General features: G+C 41.6%; 1 protein-coding gene across 1 annotated transcript in view; it reads right to left on the bottom strand.

The window, feature by feature from the left end:
* The window catches only part of LOC123515152 (major prion protein-like), a 17,860-nt gene extending 7,971 nt beyond the window's left edge, over positions 1-9,889 (bottom strand). Inside the window, 1 exon segment of the mRNA XM_045273627.1 lies at positions 9,416-9,889. Within this exon segment, the coding sequence (XP_045129562.1) occupies positions 9,416-9,429 (14 nt within the window). The 5' untranslated portion in view covers positions 9,430-9,889.
* Positions 9,890-16,200: the final 6,311 nt, after the last annotated feature.

Genomic DNA, 16,200 nt, shown 5'->3' with positions numbered 1-16,200 from the left:
CTCTCTCTCTCTCTCTCTCTCTCTCTCTCTCTCTCTCTCTCTCCAGCCTTTGATGGTGCCCTGAAGCCCTCCGTCAAGACTTTCTCTCCCCAGTGAAAGGATGCTCGGGCTTCCTTGCTACCTCCCCTACATGCTTCACCTATTGGTCTCTGTCTTGCTGCACTGGGAGTTGATATACGTGTTCTCAAACTTCTCTGTGCTTCACCTTCTCTATTTCAAAAGGCTTTATTTAAACTTCTCTGTGCTTCACCTTCTCTATTTTTAAAGGCTATATTTAAATTTACACGAGTTTTCTTGGTGTTTTTTTTTTTTTTTACTGTTCTAGAGGTAAAGTGACAGATTTCTATAATATCAACTGAAGAAACACTTGAAAATCCCCCTCATCATCTCTGTGGCCTTGGAAAATAGTCGTAATTTCTCTGTGCTTCACCTTCTCTATTTCAAAAGGCTATATTCAAGTTTACACGAGTTTTCCAGGTGTTTTTTTTTTTTTTACTGTTCTAGAGGCAGAGTGACAAGATTTCTATATTATCAACTGGAGAAACACTCTTGAAAATCCCGCTCATCATCTCCGTGGCCTTGGAAAATAGTCGTGGTAGAGAGCAAAGTGTTTCTGGGTGTTTGTTTTGTGTGTTTGCTTGGATGTTCAGTGACTTTGATTTGTTTTCTTCTCTTTCCTTTTCTTATTGACGGACTTCCTCACTTTTATACTTTATTGTTTGTTCACAGTTCTATGTTCTTCCTTCAACCTCTTCAGTACCATGGCGCGTTTCCATTTTCATTATTGCTTACTATTTGGTGATTTTACACAGCTTCAGAAACTCATGTGGGGGATTAAAATAGTGAGGACTAGCCATTAATCTTCTGACCTCCATAGACGCTTATTAATGTCAGTAAAATGGTCTAATTGTATACAAATTCATAGTAAAAATGTGTCCCAGTACTGAAGGGGTTAATCTGAAGTAGAAAAGATGAAATGTTTATATCAAGAACATTCGATTTTTTTATTTGATTTATTATCTATTTTTTATTCATTTTTCATTTATATATTTTTCTTATTTATTCTATTTTTTTTTCTGTCCTCTCGTTTTCTTTCCTTATAAACGGACATTCTCACTTCCATACTCTGCTTATTGTTTGCTCAGTTAGTTTTATGTTAGTGTGATATGAAGATGGAAAGGATCAAAGGACGTAATATTTATCTCAGGCATTTTATTTCTTAGTCCTTTTTCCTTTATCAGTAAGGCAGCTTCACATTTTTCTCACTGACAGCGGGAAAGGAGATATTTGTTCTGTTTTCCTGTTGTCTCCCTTTCAGTAACGTAGAATCAAAGTATCTATCTAAAAGTATTCATCTCAGAAACTTAGATACTCGCATTTTGTTCCAACCACAACCACCTTCGCTCACAACCAACTAGTCTCCACCGCCACCATCTGAACCTTCCCTACTCTTCCCCACCATACACCCTTACAGTCTCTAATACCAATCTAAACCACTCTTTTCCTCTGCCCCTTACTACAACACCCATGCCTATATCAAGTTCTTCCCTGCAGTAGCACTAAACCTTATCCTCCTCCTTTTCTTCCTCTTCCTCTTTCTTGCTGTTTCCAGTGAGGCAGCGTGGAGGACTTGCAGGAGCGTTGCGTCAGTCACAGTCACTGCAGCCACTCCCCGCAGTCACGTTCACCGGTTATGACAAGGCAGACACTCACCACTGCGTAGGTTTTCACGCTTCAGTACGTGAGTAGCGATTTTTTTTTTTTTTTTTCTATTACGAGAATTATTTTTTTTTTTTTTTTTCTTTCTCGTTTGTTCATATGTTGGCTTGGTGAAGATTGAAGAGGGTGGAGACACATAACTTTCTTTCATTTTATAGGTTCCTTATTTCTTAACTTTTCTGGGTCTTGTTGCCTCTATCTTTAATTAACAGTCTTTGATAATAGGAGTCAGTGAGTTGAGTATAATAGGAAGCTTTACGAGAAAATCCGTATTTTGTAAAACTACTACTTCTTATCTCCTATACTTTTAAGCCTCTTCAGTACTGAGACACATTTTTACCATGAGTTCTCGGTATGATTAGACGATTTTATTGACATTAGGAAGGGTCTTTGGAGGTCAAAAGATTACTGGCCAAAGTCTTCACTATTTTAATCACCACATAATTTTCTGAAGCTGTATAAAATCACCAAATAGTAACCAGAATGAATATGGAAACGCATCATGGTGCAGACGAGGCTAACAATCTCTAGTAATGGAAGTCAGTGAGTGTTTTCTAAAGATGACCTCGTGATTAGAGATAGTTAAACAAGAATTATGCATCATCTCGGACCTGTAAGGAGACTGGCAAGTAAGTAGACAGGTTTTTTTTTCGTTTTATACTACCCTTGGCTAACTTTTCCTTCTTACAAAAAGAGAATAACAATAACAGACATCCACGACCACCTGACTGTTTATACACGTGGCCTCTGAAAATATTACCAAGAGAAAACAGAGCTTGAGAGGAAAACGAGCCGTATTGTGTTACATAGTGCAGTAATGTCTGCGAGTGTAGCATTAGGTATGTTCCAAGCAGTGTAATTTTAAGAGTGAGCACTGCCATTACCCGCTGGCTATTTTCACTCGTTTTTCCTAGAAAGAGAGAGAGAGAGAGAGAGAGAGAGAGTGTGTGTGTGTGTGTGTGTGTGTGTGTGTGTGTGTGTGATAGTAAGTGAATGAGTGCGTGCGTGAGTGCAAAGTAATTTAATTGGAAAGTACGCGCTTCACTTCTCTCTCTCTCTCTCTCTCTCTCTCTCTCTCTCTCTCTCTCTCTCTCTCTCTCTCTCTCTGCGCAGGTGAAGTCTCACGTTCATGTTGACTTGATCTTTCTTTTAAATGTTACTTCAAACTTTGCGCGCCTCGAGTAAATAGAAAGTTTGTAAAGTAAAGATGCAGTACGTGATTTAATGCATTCCTGCTCCGGTATTGTTGGTACTGAATCGCTGGTAGTAGTAGTAGTAGTAGTAGTAGTAGTAGTAGTAGTAGTAGTAGTAGTAGTAGTGGTAGTAGAAGTGGTAGTAGTAGTGGTGGTGGTGGTGGTGGTGATAGTGGTGGTGGTGGTGGTGGTGGTGGTAGTGGTAGTAGTAGTAGTAGTAGTAGGAGTAGTAGTAGTAGTAGCAGTGGCAGTAGTAGTAGTAGTAGTAGTAGTAGTAGTAGTAATAGTAGTGTAGTAGTGGTGGTAGTAGTAGTAGTAGTAGTAGTAGTAGTAGTAGTAGTAGTAGTGTAGTGGTGGTGGTAGTAGTAGTAGTAGTAGTAGTAGTGGTAGCAGTGGTAGCAGTGGCAGTAAAAAGTAGTAGTAGTAGTAGTAGTAGTAGTAGTAGTAGTGGTAGTCGTGATGTCGATGTTTTGATTACACTACAGCTGGCTTTCCCCCTGCAGCGCTGAACAATAGAATCAAAGGTGCGGAAAGTAGAGACGGCGAGAGCGAGTCAGTGAGTGAGTGAATGAGCGTGTGAGGGTGGTGTCGTGGCTGCCTCACACACACACACACACACACACACACACACACTTGGTGGGGTGCGATCAGAGGACAAGACTTTGCTACGAGAATGATAACGCTCTCACCTCGAAACTCATTCCTTTAAATTGGTCTGTTAGAAAAACTTTAATAATTGTTCATGTATTTCGTACTCTGGTTGGGTTGTTTGTTGTATGTTGTGAAGGAGGAACGGGAGGGGAAGGGCGAGGAACGGGTTTACTTAACTGTTTCAGCAAGTTTGTGTCAGGAAGTTGGATATCAAAGACAACGGGTATACTCTTTCTGTGTCTGGGTTCGTATTCTCAAACTTTTCTGTGCTTCACTTCCACTATTTCAAAAGAGCTTTATAAGAATTTACACGAGTTTTTAAGGTGTTTTTACGGTCTCAAAGGCAGATTGACAAAATTTGTACTTTGTTAACTGGAGAAGCACTCTTGAAAACCCTGCTGATCATCTTTGTGGGCTTGGAAAATAGTCGTGGTGAGAGAGCAAAGTGTTTCTGAATCTGGACCCTTTTTCCTTGCCACTGTCCTCACTCTCTGACTGATCTACGTGCGAGTTATCTCGTGCTTAAACATGAGAAACATTTATCTGATTAAAAGATGCCTTATTATTTACATTTAGACAATGAACCAGCATAGAGTAATTAGTTTTGGTAGGATTATAATATCAATTTGCCGCACACTTCAAACGACGGGAATACTCGCATATAGACCGTCAAACTAGTGAGCGACAGAGAGAGAGTATCCGTCAGCTGCAGTGTTACCGTGTTCGCGTGTCGTCAGGTGGCAAATTTACCAGACACAGTGACACAGAGTAGAGATAATCTGAGGGGGAAGAGCGGAGTGTGTGGAAAAGTTCACGCCATTAGCGCTCCTCCCATGGTAATGAGACTTTCCCTGGTCATGAAAGATGGACTGTGCTCTGTGTTCTGTGGGAAAAAAAAAAAAAAAAATTCGACGCCTCGTGGTTGCTGAATTCGAGATCCTGTGTTTTGTGACGCTTTGGATTCTTACAAGCACATTTTTCAAGGGCCAGAGGTGATGAATCAGGTTTCCCGGAGTTCTCTTCCTTCTGACGGTGCAGAATCACGGTTAACTTACCAATGGAATAATGAAAACACCCTTGATGATTGAAAGTAATGAAGAGAGACACCGAAGCGTTTGATAATCTTATACAAGAACTATATTTTAATTGCCACTAACTATATATCAATCAAATTTTCACGAATGTCTGGCTGTTAATGCAGAATCATTGTTAACCCCTTCAGTTACCATGACGCGTTTCTATATTCATTCTGGTTACTTTTTGGTGATTTTGTACAGCTTCAGAAACTTAGATGGCTGATCAAAATAGTGAAGACTGTAACCATTAAACTTCTGATCTCCATAGACCCTTCCTAATGTCAATAAAATTACCTAATAGTACACAAATCTCAGGGTGAAAGTGTGTCTCAGTACGGAAGGTGTTAAAAGTATCACTAGAACCATAAAAGCACCCTTGAAAACATCCCTTGAAAACTTTGAACAGTATTTTTCTTCCACTAATGGTGCAGAAATCTTGTTGAACTATCACGAGAATCATAAAAGCATCCTTGAAAACACCAGTCACTGTAGAGGATTGAGAATAGCTAAGATAAGACGCCAATACGTACGCTGAGAGATCGGATCAGGCTGGAAAGAATATGATTAAGTGGCTGTTCCACTGTGTGTTTGGGGATGATGGCCCGGGAATAGTGTGGCTCAAATACAGTGGTTTGAGAATGGAGAGGCTGAGAGTATGATTATCTGGATGAACTGTGGTGTTTAGAAGGACGATGGCGTGGGAGTGAAGCGCGGTGTGTTTGGGGATGATGGCCCGGGAACAGTGTGGCTTTGAGAATGGAAAGACTGAGAGTATGATTATCTGGATGTACTGTGGTGTTTAGACGGACGATGGCGTGGGAGTGAAGCGCCTGAGATGGGCTGAAAGTGTACCAGTAAGAAAGACAAGCATTAAGTGGCTCGATTGTAGCAAAAGAAAGAATGGAAATAACTTAAAGATCGAGACGAGTAATTCTTGTTTGGCATTTTCAAGCATTCCGAGAAAATAGAAAAGGAGGTGAAGGAAGACAGAGAGTGAGATGGAAGCAGAGAATAGCGGTTGAATTGCAGAGGGTTAGGAGAGTCACAGAGGAAGAGGCAAGGGACAAAAATAAATGGACGAGATTCATTAACCCCTTCAGTAGCAGGACGCGTTTTCATATTCATTCTGCTTACTATTTGGCGATTTTATATAGTTTCAGGAATTTGTGTGGGGATTAAAACACTGAAGACTCTGTCCATCAATCTTCTGACCTCCATAGACCCTTCCCAATATAAGTAAACTCATCAAATCACACCCAAAACTCATGGTAAGGTAGCCTCCCAGTACTGAAGAACGTAATGACGCCAACTAATTACTAAGAAAACGGCGAAAAAAAGGAAGAAAAAAGACATTCCCAAAAATTCATACATTCTTTGACTATAATGCGAGATACTGTTGATTTTAAGGAATGTTTTTATGATTCTAGTGAGAGTCTAACAGGGATTCTACATCATCTTTGCAGAATCACTTATGAGAACACAAACTATTAACTCTTGTTGTCTAATGAGAGCGTTTCAAGATATAAGACGTGAAGGAGACAAGGAGGTACAGACAACATCACGCTATACCGTGTTCTGAAAGGCTTCGTTCCCTCACCACGACTGTTTTCAAAGGCCGCAGATAACTACCCGCCTTACCAAGAGTGTTTTCTCGATTGATAGTGTAGAAAACGTGTACATAACCTCATTTGTTACTACAGAACTGTGGAAATATTCTCTAAAACCCCTTATATTTTCAACTAGAGCCTTTCAAAAGTAGTCTAAGTGCGGAGCTTTAGTGTCTCAGAATTTGGGCATATAGAAGCACTGAAGTAAATCGCCCTAAGAAATAAGGAACGTGACAAACAAGATGGCCATAATCCTAAGTAAATACTGACCTGCACTCTAATTACACACTCCTATTACTGTACGTACCGGAAAAGTTATAATTTAGTCAACAAGCTAGGGCGGTGGTGAAGCATCTGGCAACAATACATGACATGGGTTCGAATCTTCCTCATCATCGAGTTATTTCGGGGACACTTGCTCTCTTTTTCGTATTCTGAAAAGTTTTGCTCTCTCACCATCACCATCACTGCTTTCTAAAGGCTCTAGTTGAAGATAATCGTGTTTCTAAGGAAAGTTTTATAGTTTTGGTGATGGATTCGCAAGATTTCGAGTTTATTTTAAGGAAAAACTGTCTTGAAAACTCGGCTACTCGTCTTTGTGGCCTTGGAAAACTTTTGTGGTGTAAGAGCAAACTGTTTCTGGATACGGGCGTTAGACTCCCCCAACCTTGTAATGTGTACCGATGAGATGGAATTGCAAACATGAGGCCAGCGGAGTTATGGAGATGACAGGTGTTGTGTATGTTATAAGATGTTCAGGTTAGCTTTAAGTACCCTTTTGTGTTTACTATTAGTTACATAACCGATTTTTTTTTACGCTTGGCCTATCAAAGTACTTAATCGCATCAGGAGACATAAGATTCAGAAGGGTAACTTAAACATCTTTCCATAGATAATCTGAGAGGAAGAGCGGAGTGCGTGGAAAGGTTCACGCTAGCGCTCCTCTCATGATAATAAGACATTTGGCAAACTTTGTGACTCTTTTAGGAAACTGGCAATCAAGTGAGCCTTTTTTTATATTTTGTGTTGCCCTTGGCCAACTTCCCGTCTTACATGAAAAAAAGCAAATAACATACAAAACAGTAGAAGCGCTAAAAGAAGGAAAACTTAGAAGATGCAAAAACTATAGATCTGGGAAACAAAATGATAAGGGAGAGATTGCAATGACACAGGATGAAAACAAAAGGAAATGGAGAAAAAACAGGTGACTGAAATACGAAGATAGGACAGGAGGAAGTGAAAAGAAAGACTGCATAAAGAAGACACGAGAGACGGAAGAATGAGGGCAGGAATGGTACAAGACAAGACTAAAATGCATAGGAAAACCGACATCTAAAACAGCAAACGATTAAAAATATGATAAAGATTAAACAAAGGGAAGCAGGAATGGCGACACTACCATCTTACACCATTAACCACTTCAGTACCATAACACGTTCCTATATTCATGCTGCTTACTATTTGGTGATTCTATATAGCTTCAGAAACGTATAAGGGGGGGGTGTTGAAATAGTAAAGACTGTATCCATTAATCTTCTGACCTCCATAAACTCTTCCCAGTGTCAATAAAATGGTCTAATCGCACCCAAAATTGGAGGTAAAAAATGCATTCCAGTACTGAAGGGGTTAAATTTATACCTCTACCCCCACGAATACCATCACCCTTTATTACTTACGAAAAAAAACGAAAGGAAAGCGGCGGGAGAGTGAGTCAGTAAGTCGAGTGTGAGATGAGCACAATTGGCAATGAGTGGCGAGGTTTGAGGTGAACGAATGAGCAGCCAACTGGGTCACGAGAGGCGCAGGTGTGTGGGATGAGCAGGTAATGTGGGAAGTCATAGCGGTGAGTGCTGGGTAGTTGCGTGATGAAGTGAATGACTATGGGAGTGTTGTAATGTGTGAGAGAGTGAGTGAATGACTGGAAGTGTTGTAATGAGTGTGTTAGTGATTGATTGATTGATTGAATGTGGGAAGAATGAAAAATGGCAGAAAAAAGTAATCGATTGAATGAATAAATAGATAAAGCAATATATAATGAAGAAATTGAGAGAAGGAAAAGGAGATACTGATTTCATGACCTATTTTGTTTTCCAAGGTCACAGAGATGATTAACCTATTTTTCAAGAGTGTTTTCTGACTAATGGTGTAGAAATCTTGTTAATATGCCACTAAAACCAGAACACCCTTGAAAACTTATACAGTGACTACAATAAGAGCCTTTTCTGGATATAGTGAAGGTATGATTCAGTGATTTTTCAAGAGTGTTTTCTTACTAATGATGTAGAAATCTTGTTAATATGTCATTAGAATCATAAAAACACCTTTGAAAACTTATACAATGACTACAATAAGAGCCATTTCTGGATATGGTGGAGGTGTGACTCAGTAGTGTTTCAGTAAAAGGTTCCATAATCTCCCAAAGTCACTGGTTAAAAGTTACACGTTCTTGATGGTGATTTTTGCTGTTCGGGTGGCAGATTAACCCACACTACACACACACACACACACATCTGCTCTACACATGAGTTGTAATCAGAATACCAAGATAAAGTGTTCCTTCCTCATCTGCAGGTTCTTTTAATTCCAGTAAAAGATTAAAAACTGCTAACTATGAGACAAATCGTAGCATATCACGGTATTCTGATTCGATACAACGCCGCACCTTCACTACACTCCAAAAGCTCTAGATGAGGGAGGTTGCACGTGTTTTAATGGTGTTTTCTACGGCTCGAGTGACAGATTAACAGGATTTCTACGCTATCAACAAAAAAAAAAAAAAAACACGCGTCAGATCTTGGTTAATCCATCTGTGTGACCTTGGAAAATAGTCGTGGTGAGAGAGCGGAGCGTTACAGAATACAGGTCTACATATGCGCCTCATTCAGAAACACTTCCCTCTCTCACGGCGACCATTTATAAGGACCACAGAGACAATTAACTAGGTTCTAAAGGTAATTTTTCCTGTTGGTAATGCAGAAACCTTATTAATATGTCACCAAAATTACAGAAACATCCTTAAAAACCCGTGTCACTTCAGCTACAGCCCTTTGAAAATAGTAAAGGTGCGGCGTGGAAATGTTTCAGAATACTGGCCTGTAGCATGTGAGGTGCAGCAACAAGACAACATTTCACACGACACTGCACGCCAGACAAGCATCGCTGGACTTACCAGAGAGGCGTCATGTTGCTGGCTGGATTGCAGAAAGGTGTCAGTGGCGTGGGAGACAGTGGATATGTAGGTGAGGACACTTAATTCGCTATCTTCTGAGTCACCAGTACGCTTGTGAAGTGAAGCAGACCCACACCGCGCTTTGAGTTAGCGTTGACGTCTCGTGCTGGGCTGAGGACTCACTTCAAATAGCTGGTATCCGAAGTAACAGCGAGGGAACTGAGACTGACAGACACAGCACGGGGTTACCAGAGAAAATAAATCATAAAAACAAGACCTCAGTTCCGGACGTGACGTGAGTGAGTAGAATCCTTAACGCGGGCGAAGAGTGAGATAAGTTTGTAGCGACGTAGGTACCAAGATAACATTCGCGGGTCGAGGCTGGCTAAGGAGTGGAGGAGGTGGAGGCGTGGGTGAGCGCTCCCTTCGCCGCCTGCCTCTGGAGTGAGCCTGGCTGCCCTCACGCCGGAGAGTCATGCTTTTCACTTTTAGCTGCTGCACTTTCCCTTGCCGCCGGTGGTGATGGTGGCGCAGCGGCGGGAGTAGAGAGGAGAGAGGGCGAGGAGGGAGGAGAGGAGAGGGGAGAGGGGTGAGTGACAGTGCGGTGTATGGTAGCGGAGGCTGCAGGGGTGACTCGCGTGGCCCAGCTTGGGGTGATGAGCGAGTGTGGCGCGTGGGTGGACTGGTGGGGGGTGACGGGCGGGGTGAGGGGAGATGGGGTGCGCGGGGCGTTGATCTTCCAGTAATTTCTCCTTCATCGCCTCAGCAGCGTCAGCCATGCGTTTAGCGCTGAGCGAGGCGGCAGGGCGGCAGGCTGGCCCCCGCCCGCGCCTGACCACTCACGCCACGGCACTCGCTGGCACACCTACGCTGATTGGTTCGCGGGAAGACGAGCAGGTGCCAACTGTTCTCTCTCTCTCTCTCTCTCTCTCTCTCTCTCTCTCTCTCTCTCTCTCTCTCTCTCTCTCTCTCTCTCAAGCTGAAAATCTATCTTCCATTTAGTTTGTGTAGTAATCTGACCAGAGCAATCTGTTGTGAATGTTGTATTATTCATGATTCAGCATACACAGTCCTCACATTCTATAATTTCAACAAAGCTGTGAAGCTGAAGAGGCCGCTACACATTATATCCTATAGGTATAAATATCCATAATTAGAGCCAACGAGCTTCCTCAAAACATAATTATCTATTTTCAAGGATGTAAAGTATAAGTATAAACTAAAATATAATTTCATGTTTAGGTTTTAAATTGTTATATTATAAATTCCAAAGAAAGGTACATCACCTCTTAACCTTCTGAAACTTGAAGTCTTTAACTGATTTGGCCTCACCTCAAACAGCATTTAATAATTCAGTAAAGTTTAGAATAGAATTTCGGTAAAAGAATGAATGATTGTATTTTTGAAGCGTTTTGGTGTCTCATGTCAATATTTCGTTAAGTAAGATTCACTGAAGCTTTCCCATTTGATATAATTTGTTCTTTTTTCTTCTTGCTCTTCCGTGTATCTTTGTTCTCTCTTGTAGAATTATGTTAGTGATTTAATGTTTACCTTCTTCTTGTTATTCTTCTCTTACTTTTCCTGCTTCTTTTTCTCCGCCTCCTTCTCCATCTCATTTCCTCCTCCTCCTCCTCCTCATTCTCCTCTTCCTCCTCCTCCTTTGCCTCGTCTCTCCTCAGTGAGTGTGAGGAAGGGTCGCTGAGTACAAACACCCTCAGTATGTTACGGAAACTAATTGGAAAGTCTTTGTAAATGGTGACACACACACACACACACACACACACACACACACACACACACACACACACACACAGTAGTAGTAGCAGTGTTAGGAAAAAATCAAGAGTGACAACGGGTTTTTTTTCGATATAGGTTCATTACTTCACTACTTTCCACTCAAAACTGATGGCGAGTGATTTGAGGCGTGACATCATAAGAGAGAGAGAGAGAGAGAGAGAGAGAGAGAGAGAGAGAGAGAGAGAATGTAACCAAGAGTATCATCTGTTTATCTGTGTCCGTTTACCTGTATGTGTGTGTGTGTGTGTGTGTGTGTGTGTGTGTGTGTACTAGAGGACAGCAGAGCACGATAATCAGGATAGTATCTCTCTCTCTCTCTCTCTCTCTCTCTCTCTCTCTCTCTCTCTCTCTCTCAAGCAGCTTAAGACAACTTGGGTTTCTCCACTCGTCTTGTTGACAGTGGAAAGTCGCTTTGTGTGTCTTCACGGGCCCTCGCCTCCCCGCTCGCCGCTGCAGGTGCTTTCATGCTTAAGATGAGGAGGAAAAACACGCCCGCTTCATATACTTGTTAATGGACACACGCTGCCGGCGATCACTGGGCTTTAAAAGAGGCGTCACTGAGAAGGCTGGCTGCAGGAAGATGGTATGGGACTGTGGATACGTTCTTTACATGCGTGGTGATGTTCTGGTGTCTCTGTTGCTCTTTTAACTTCCCTGCTTCGCCCCGTATTCAGAAACGCCTTCCCTTCTCACTACGACAGTTTTACAAGGCTACAAAGACAACTAGCCAGGTTTTCGTGCTTTTCTGCTTTTAATAAATTAGAAATCCTACCAATCTATCACCAGACCCATAGTAACACTTAAAAACACGAGTATCTTCATCTGGAGCCTTTGGAAAGTAGTGATGGTGAGGGAGCAAAGCGTTTCAAAATACGTGCTAAATAGATATCAGGTTGTTGTCTATTTCTTCTCCTGCATCATGTTGAGTCTCTAGTGGTGTTACAGTCCCGTTATTCTGTAGAGCTTAGTTATCTGGTCAATATTTGTTTTCATGCGGTTCACAGGTGATTAGCCAGGTCATCATGAGTGTTTTTGAGTGTTGGTGCATGATTCTCTCAAAACTGTTAGCTAAAACGGTGAAAATATTATAGTTTCCAATAGAGACAAGTAATGACACTAAAATATAAGGAATACATGCAGCTCCCGTTTCTCTCTCTCTCTCTCTCTCTCTCTCTCTCTCTCTCTCTCTCTCTCTCTCTCTGAGCAAATATTTATCTATCTATCTTTCATATGCTTTCTTTTTTTTTCTTTCTTTCTTTCTTTCTGTCTTCAATTCCAGTAAAAAATCTAAGAAATCCATTGAGAACAACAGTACTAGGCTATTTAAACACTAAAGAGCATAAAACTTCGTGGCTTCTTGTTGGTTCTCAGTCTCCTTTGATTTATGAGCAGTACCTCTCACGGTGGCGGCGCGGAGGTTGTCTGGGCTAGTGGTGTCGGGCCTGGTGGTGTTAAATTGGTGTGTAAAACATCGTCCGGCCTCTGTAAAGCGTGTGAGTAGCAACACTGTGGTTTTTCCGGGAGACTGAGAAGAGAAGTAGTACTGTATATATATATAGCCGCTCTTTCCGACCAGAGAGAGAGAGTATCCACATTCCCAAAATACTTCACCGCCATGCCTCTACTTCTAACTATAATGGAAGTTTTTAAGGTTTTCAAGGTGGTTCTGTTAATTCATCTGCATTTTACTCGTCTATCCATCTACTTTTTTTCAGTTTTGAGTGATAGTTTTGGTTATTTTTTTAGGGATTTGCGCCTCAGAGGACCTCTTTGTGTACTTCTAGCCAGAGACAATCTTGCTGCCTGAAAAAAAGACTCAATACCTTATAATGGAAGTTATTAACCCCTTGAGTACCATGACGCGTTTCCATATTCATTCTGCTTATTCTTTGCTGAAGACTGTGGCCATTAATCTTCTGACATCCATAGACCCTTGCTAATGTCAAAAAAAATGGTCTAATATTACCAAAACTTAAGATAAAAATGTGTCCCAGTACTGAAGAGGTTTTCAAAATGTTTTCATGAGTCTACCTGTATTCTCAAACACAACAGTCTCTCTCTCTCTCTCTCTCTCTCTCTCTCTCTCTCTCTCTCTCTCTCTCTCTCTCTGATTGCTTGAGATTCCATGAAAATTCCCTGCAAACCGTACAAAAACTCCCAATACTGCCTGTTAAGAAGCTCACGTGATAGGACGACGAATTGTTAGCTTGAGATCGGTGGCAGTTTGAGGTAAAGAGTGCGTTAGACCCAATGCACGAAACACTTCCGCGTGCCTATACCTTTCTCTTTCTGTGCCATAGTTACTGGGAGATCTATACAGGCTCCTCCACGCCAGCCAGCCAACCAAGCAGCCAGCCACCTCCTGACAGGGCGTAGCATGAGGCAAATGACCTTAATCAAACCCCAATGCACAACAACTTGGTGAGAGAGAGAGAGAGAGAGAGAGAGAGAGAGAGAGAGAGAGAGAGAGAGAGAGAGAGAGAGTTAACGTTGCACAATGATGAAAGTGACGATGAAAGAGGAATCCGATGATGAGGATGACGAAGAGAACAATAACAGTGAGCAAAGATTTCGTTTCCGCGCCAGTGATACCTTTAAAAAGTCTGTTAATGGCATCTGTAGCACCTTTCTTTCAATCTCCGCTGTTATTGGTTTCGTAATGGCCGTGGCAAAGCAATAATCTTGTCTTTATTTGAGTCATATCATTCTCAGACACTTCTGCCTCACCTCCACTGCATTCAAGAGGCTCTAGTTGAAATGACGTGGTTTTTTTTTTCAATCTCTTCAGTACCAGGACGCGTTTTCTTATTCATTCTGGCTACTATATGACGATTCTACATAGATTCAGAAACATATGTTGGGATTAGAATAGTAAAGACTCTGGCCATTAATCTTCTGACCTCCATAGACCCTTCCTAAAGCAAATAAAATCGTCTAATCACACCCAAAAATCAAGGTAAAAATGCGTCTCAGTAATGAAGAGTATTGGTCTGGCTCTAGTAACAGATTAACCCAAATTTCGACATTATTAGCTTGAGAAGTACTATTGAGAACTTCGGCACTGTTATCTTTGTGGCTTTTTAAGAGGAGGAAGAGGAGGAGAAAGAGCAGGAGAAGGAGGAGCAAGAGGAGGAGGAAGAGGAAGAGGAAGAGGAAGAGGAAGAGGAGGAGGAGGAGGAGAAGGAGGAGGAGGAGGAGGAGGAGGAGGAGGAGGAGAAGGAAGAGAAGGAGGAGGAGAAGGAGAAGGAGAAAGATGTTATGGGTGTGTGGTGTAATAGTGGTGGCAAAATGAGGAAGAGGAGGAGGAGGAGAAGGAGGGAGGAAGAGGAGGAAGATAATGCGAGTATGTGGTGTCCTGGTGGTGGCAAAATACGGAGGAGGAGGAGGAGGAGGAGAAGGAGGTGGTGGTGATGGTGGTGGTAATGAAAGAAAGTAGTTTAGGTGAGAGAACATAGCGTTTGGTGATGCTGTTTTATTTCAGTGCAAAAATATGATGGTTTTTTTCCTTCTTCTTTTTATAATAACGATATGTGGAGTGAAGGAATCAGTAGTGGAATTAATGAACTGAATTTATCTCAAGCAAACAAACCTAATCTAATAACCCGCGGATAGAAACATTATTGGTATTTCAGTATTCTCTCTCTCTCTCTCTCTCTCTCTCTCTCTCTCTCTCTCTCGGTAACACTGAATCCTAATTACTAAACAGCTGGAATACATTAATACACACAAATTACTAATGGATGGCACCTCGCCCCTCCCTACTGCCCCCGCCTTCGCCGCCACCGCCCCTTCCTCCCTCCTCGCCGCCCCCTTCTCCCGCCGCCGCCGCTCGCCCAATCACCGCCCGTCTAATGAGTGTGTGTTCTTGTTTTTTTCTTCTTCTTTTTTGTAATGACGGATTAATTGATACAGAGTGATTGATTGATTGAGGGTGGTGGTGGTGGTGGTGGCTGTTGTTGTTGTTGTTGTTGTTCTGTTACTGGTCCTTTCTCTCTCTATCTCACTCTCTCTCTCTCTCTCTCTCTCTCTCTCTCTCTCTCTCTCTCTCTCTCTCTCTCTCTCTCTCTCTCTCTCTCTCTCTCCCTGTTTTGGAGTGTTATACAGACATATAGACAGGCAAACAGACAGAAAGACAGACAAACAGACAGAAAGATAGACAGGCAAACAGACAGACAGACAGATAGACAGGCAAACAGACAGACATACAGACAGACAGACAGACAGATAGACAGGCAAACAGACAGACAGACAGATAGACAGGCAAACAGACAGACAGACAGATAGATAAGGAAGCAGACAGACAGACATACACACACACAGACACGTCACGTCGTTAAATGTTGCAATTTCTAAAACCTTAAATAAATAGATCATTAACTCTCGCTTCAAACTCATCAATCTCTCTCTCTCTCTCTCTCTCTCTCTCTCTCTCTCTCTCTCTCTCTCTCTCTCTTAAACCTTCGTCTTAAATAATTTAACAAGAATCCAACACTAATTATGAGAGAAGCGTTTATAATTAACCCTCGTAATGAAAATCCAATGCTTTTCAAAACATGAGCGCCGAAATATCCATCTCTCCGTCGTGAACCATAGAAGAATCAAGAACGAATGAAGTATTATCTTGTAACACTTCTGGGTCGCACCTCCGTTACACTCGAAAGATTCTAGTTGAAGTTACACGAGTTTGCGAGGGTGTCTTGAAGGTTCTAGCGATAGATTAACAGTTTTTCTATTTTATTAAGAATAGAAACACTATCGAGAACTCGGGTATTCATCTCTGTGGCTTTTGAAACTAGTCGTGGTGAGAGGTGAGAGAGGGCAGTGTTAAAAAATAAGGGTTCTTTTTCCCATAAGATACACTGTTTTTTGTTGTTTTTACCATTATAGTGAAACATTAACAAGATTTCTATAAGATTAATCCGAAAAAATAAACACTATTCAAAACCAGCTATTTATCTGTATGGCCTTTAGAAATAGACTAAAAAGAG

Source organism: Portunus trituberculatus, chromosome 38 (assembly GCF_017591435.1).
Source record: "Portunus trituberculatus isolate SZX2019 chromosome 38, ASM1759143v1, whole genome shotgun sequence".
NCBI lineage: Eukaryota > Metazoa > Arthropoda > Malacostraca > Decapoda > Portunidae > Portunus > Portunus trituberculatus.
Note: the sequence above shows the minus strand (reverse complement) of the source record. Positions and strands in the feature narration are given on the sequence as shown.